Genomic DNA, 5,529 nt, shown 5'->3' with positions numbered 1-5,529 from the left:
TTACTTGGTGATAATCTCTGCCCGCGTTACAACATCAAAACGCCAGGGTCGAACCTCGCGTTTCAACATCAAAACGCCAAGGTCGCACCCCGCGTTACAACATCAAAACGCCAAGGTCGCACCTCGCGTTACAATATCAAAACGCCAGGGTCGAACCCCGCGTTTCAACATCAAAACGCCAAGGTCGAACCCCGCGTTACAACATAAAAACGCCAAGGTCGAACCCCGCGTCACAACATCAAAACGCCAGGGTCGAACCCCGCGTTTCAACATCAAAATGCCAAGGTCGAACCCCGCGTCACAACATCAAAACGCCAGGGTCGAAACCCGCGAGGGTCGAACCCCGCGTTTCAACATCAAAACGCCAAGGTCGAACCCCGCGTCACAACATCAAAACGCCAAGGTCGAAACCCGCGTCACAACATCAAAAATGCCAGGGTCAAAACCCGCGTTACAACATCAAAAACGCTGGAGTCGGACCCACGTTACAAACAGCCAAAACGCGAGCGACCCTCGCATTCATCAATGTTCAGCCAACACCCAACCTCGCGTCTCAATCCTAAGACGTGAGGTTAGGGTCCTGAACGCCAACGTGGGCGATTGACTCATTCAAATATGAGTCGAACGGTTTTAGAACCGTTTTTCCCCCACGATCTGAGGAAATAACGCCCACTTAGGAGCGGATTTGGAGGGCAGTTACACCCCCTTAATCCCCTATAAAAGCGAGTAAACTCAACTGAGTTCAGGGTTGGATTTTTATTGGCTTGAATCGACCATTGAAGGCTGGCTAAGGTGAAGAGAGGGTCTTGCCGTCATTCACCGTTGACATGGATATAAGGAGGAACCAAAACCAGCCATACATATAGTAGCGAGAGAAAATAATTTCTATAACCCAATGAAACAAAATTATAAAACCCACTAAGTTCTTTGTTTTTACAGGTAAAACAAAAGATGTTTGACTACTTCATTCCTAGGTTGTTAGATACTTCTGCAGATTGGTTGCTCCTTAAGCTTCGCTGCTATCTTCAGTGCCTTAGAGCCACTTCCCATGCATGCCCAGTCATGCAAGACCGATATTGTCTGGTTAATAATTGACTTATAGGAGAAAACCGTATGTTCAAAGATGATATTGTTTCTCGTTGTCCATAAACTCTAGCTGACAGATGCAAAAATAACACGCCATAGATCCCCTATAATGCCCTAACGATTTTCTAGAGATATCATAATCTCCTCCAAGGATCTTGGCCATAGGAAAGGTAACTGATAATCGCTGAAATGCTTCCGTACTTGTTTTGTTATTAAACATGAAAAGAACAGATGTTCTCTTGATTCTGCTTCTACTCCACAAAAGGAACAAGCGATGTCCTCATTCCACCCTTTTTTTTGAAGAATATCCTTCGTGTTCAGTCGGTTAAGTGTTAGGAGCCAAATGAAGACACGAACTTTGTAAGGAATGATAGGATTCCAGATAACTTTATGTATCGGGCTAGTAATTCCTCTACAGTTCAGAAAATTGTAGAAAGAACTGAGTGAAAACATGCCATTAGGAGTAATGGACCATTTAGGATGATCTGAGGTGGGGGATACATGGTAGTCCCTAATATGATCCATGAGATTAACTCTATCTGCTTGAGATTCTGGAGATATACGTCTTCTCATCAGTGGATGCCAATGCCATTCATTATCAAGAAAATTTCCTTGGCTTCTAACTGAAGCATTAGAAGAGAAAGCTAGTTTAAAAGACTTCGGAAAATTTCCTCGGCATCATTATTTTGGAGTTGGCTTATTCAACGATCGGAAATATAACAATGTCGCAAAAGAATCGAACTATCTCACCACTTCAATTAGAATTTTATCATCATTCCACTTCAATTAGAGTTTTATCATCATTCAATTCATGTGCACCGTGCACATGGCTTAGATGTACGTAGTCTCATTATCGCCCTTTTTCCTCAGACAAATTCAATGTGCAAAAAATAACTTTCTAGTAGAAAGCCAGTGATTAACAATGGCGTAGCCAGGATTATTTTTTGTCCTGGGCGAAAAATAAACATGGTCTACGAGTATGTCGTGAATCACTTTCTTGAGTGAGTGGATGAAAGAAGAGGAGCCACCGACCGTGATTGAGAAGGCTCATGGGATGAATATATGGCATGTTATTGAAAAAATACCAAGGCTTGGGAAATTGCTGAAAGAAGCGGAGGAGAGTGATTCTGGGTTAATAACAAAAGTGGTTGTCGATGAGTTTGGCGTGCATTTATTTGGGAAAGTGAAGTCTGTTGTGGATGTTGCTGCAGGTTCGGTGATGATTTCTAGAGCGGTGGCTCAGGCTTTTCCCGAGGTGAAGGTGACAGTTCTTGATTTACCTCATGTTATTAAGGTGATGGATAAGAGTGAATGTAGGATTCAATATGTTGATGGAGATATGTTTGAGTACATTCCACCTGCAGATGCCTTGGTGCTGAAGAATTGTCACTCACTCAAGAATTGCCACGACTCGATATTCACTCATGGGATGAAGAGGGGCCACATACTTATATGTTTTTTTACATTCTTGCCCTGGGCAGCTGCCCAGGGCAAGCCTTCACTGGCTATGCCCCTGGTGATTAAACAAGTGCATTTACTACTCATTATGGCAAACTTACACACAAAGTGGCATACAATACTGTTGGGATCCCTCCTTAATTGGGAAGATTCTAAAAAATTCTAGAATTTTCTGAAGAACTCTAGAGAAGTGTATAATTCTCTAGAAGCGTGTGAAATCCTCTAGAATATTCTAGATATGTGTGGAGCTTTCTCGAACATTCTAGAAGAGTATGGAATAGAATGAAGGAGTGTAGAGATTCCTTAGAAATCTCTAGAAAGTAAAGATATGTGTGGAAAATTCTAGAGAGCTAATCTCCACCCTTGAAATAAATTAATCCCCGCCACTTATTATGAATGTGGAGTAGTATAAATAGGGGTGGAAACCTTCATTCCTATCCATCCAAGACAAGAAAATAATCCATTTCCTAGAGTGAGAGAAAACCTCTAATATAGAAAGTTAGAGAGCTTCTTTGAGAGAGAAATGAGACAGCTTGAGAGTCCTAATCCTCAAGCTCGAGTGAGCCACCGAAGTGAGACAGTTTTGTAAAATATAAATTCTTGTAATCCTACCATTCTTTTATGTAGTGGAAGAACCTCTATATTAGAGGACTATAAATTCGTGTGCTCCCATTACTATCTTAATTTATAAGTGCCTATCTTAATTCATGTGCAACGTGTACATGGTTTAGATGTACGTAGTCTCATTATCTCCCTTTCCTCAATCAAATTCGAGGTGCAAGAAATAAACTTTCAAGTAGCAAGCCAGTAATTAAACAAGTGCATTTACTACTCATTATGACAAACTTACACACAAAGTGTTATACAATACATAGTTCCTTTGCTCACATTATGGAGCAAGCGTTAGGGTTATCATCACTAAACATGGACACATACTGCTCATCTGCCGCCCCTGGCGGCGGGAGAGCCTGAGTGACGTTACGGACGAACCCCGATGGGGCCCGCTTGTCATAGGCCTGAGCTGCGTAAGGGTAGGAGACGAGGTTGTAGGGGACGTAAGGCCAGAACTCCACCCTTTTTCCGGTGCTCTTCACCTTCTTTAGCACCTTGTGAGGTTCAATGTGACCGGTGATGATTACCCTGCTTTGCTTTCGGATCACCTCCACTGATGTGACTCCTGAGAATATGTTAAGATAATATTTTTATATTCTAACATGTCTGAACATATATTGAGCATCTTTTTATACAGAACTTTAGCTTTTAACTATAATTTTGTATTCTAATATGTCTAGACAGATTTACTGTTTAGATTGGTTGACAAGTAATAGTAGACTTACTTTTTTTTTCCCAGAAATGAGTACGTTGGTTAATTTTGGTTGCAATACTACATCAAAACCGGGAATTTGGTAAGGGCGGCATTTTTATACTTTAAGATGTCCCAGATTGAGCATAGTTTTAGCACAATCAAATCTAGTTTTACACCAAAATTTTGAAGTTATGATGGGAAGTGAAAATAATAGTTTACACTTTAATATATACTCTAGTAGAATTGATTGTCTTGTTGCCATGACCAAAACTTGGATTTTTTAATAATAGTTTATACATTTTTAAAAAAATCTTTTATTTGAAATATATTTATCTAGATTTCTTCGATACTATCTTAAGTTCCTTTTTCTTATGTCCAAACTCTATAAAGTTAAGTGTACTCCAAGAGCTCATAAAAATAAAGCTGTAACAGAGGATGTGTGACCAAATGCTTTTCTTACAATATTCCATATACAGGAGACTGAACAAGCCATAGATAGGAAACAAATTAAAGCTCCAAAATATGATAATTTCGGGTTCGTTAACCTTCATTAAGCTTGTTGAAAAGAACTCCATATTAATACTGAGTTAGTTTGGTTATTATGGTGCATACTAATCACAAATATGCAACTTTTTTTAAGGATATATAACTATTGTCACTTCCTAGCTCGTAGGATATCAACGATTACATACTCGTGCATGGTCAACTAAATAATGAAAGGAGGGGGCAAAAAAAAAATCCTATCTATGGCTTGACTAGTATATTTCAGACTTTCTAAGTACTTGAACTAGAGTCCAACTGCTAAAACACAATCGCATGGGAAGAGAGCTAAAGTACAAAATAACTAAAAAATGTCATTAAACAAAATAAAAAAAAATGAGAGAGAGAGAGAGAGAGAGAGAGAGTTGCACCTTTGATTGATTGAGCAGCATGTCTCACTCTTCTTTCACAACCATCACAATCCATCTTCACCTTCAACTCCACAGTCTGATTTAATCAAACAAAATGTGATACAAATGATAAATATAGGCCCTCATGTCTCAAAAGTGAAAGAGTGAAAAAGAAGAAAGAAGAAGAGGAAGTGTTCTCTCTTCATCATGATGAACTCTCACCTGAAACGGCTTTCTTCTATTTCTTCTCAATAATGTTCTCTTTGTTTCAGTTACACTGCAAAAGTTTGAGAGGTAATCAAGTGCACCCATCCCTCTTTTAGAGAGAGAGAGAGAGAGAGAGAGAGAGAGAATGGTTGAGAGAATTGATGAAAGATTGGTGGTATTTATATGAGGATACTTGCGTGGAGGAGTAAGTATTTTTTTTAGGATTATTTTTCACAAAACCGCCTAAACTTTGAGGGGTTTGCAATAAACAACTTTTCTTATCTCACAAAACCCCCGACTTCGAATTAATGTCTCAAAAGACCTCCCATCAATAACCTCCCTGCATGCAATTTAATATCTCTGAGAGGATAGAAAAATAACCCTCGATTGCAGGAGGGATTAAATTGAGATTTTTTTTTAAATCTTTGGAGCATTTTAATTGTTTTCTCAATTACTTAATACAAATGACAGGGTATATCCCTTGTTTTTGCTCAAAAAAAAAAATTATTTTCCCAATTACATGATGGGGGCCTATTGAGAAAACTGTAAACTTCTTGCTGGTTTTGTGGGACACCCCAAAGT

The 5,529-nt window shown here is 39.3% G+C and overlaps 2 protein-coding genes across 2 annotated transcripts; one reads left to right on the top strand and one right to left on the bottom strand.

The window, feature by feature from the left end:
• LOC109839877 (tabersonine 16-O-methyltransferase-like) lies at positions 2,096-2,710 on the top strand. Its single transcript, XM_020408328.1, has one exon. The coding sequence runs from the start codon at positions 2,096-2,098 to the stop codon at positions 2,708-2,710; it is 615 nt and encodes a 204-aa protein (XP_020263917.1).
• On the bottom strand, positions 3,353-5,086 carry LOC109843969 (heavy metal-associated isoprenylated plant protein 21). Its single transcript, XM_020412971.1, has 3 exons — positions 4,963-5,086; positions 4,762-4,837; positions 3,353-3,721 (listed from the first exon to the last, which is right to left on the bottom strand). Exons 1-3 carry the CDS (start codon positions 5,050-5,052, stop codon positions 3,429-3,431), a joined length of 459 nt encoding a protein of 152 aa, XP_020268560.1. The 5' UTR covers positions 5,053-5,086; the 3' UTR covers positions 3,353-3,428.

The sequence above is a fragment of the Asparagus officinalis genome, chromosome 1 (assembly GCF_001876935.1).
Source record: "Asparagus officinalis chromosome 1, Aspof.V1, whole genome shotgun sequence".
In the NCBI taxonomy this organism is placed as follows: domain Eukaryota; kingdom Viridiplantae; phylum Streptophyta; class Magnoliopsida; order Asparagales; family Asparagaceae; genus Asparagus; species Asparagus officinalis.
Note: the sequence above shows the minus strand (reverse complement) of the source record. Positions and strands in the feature narration are given on the sequence as shown.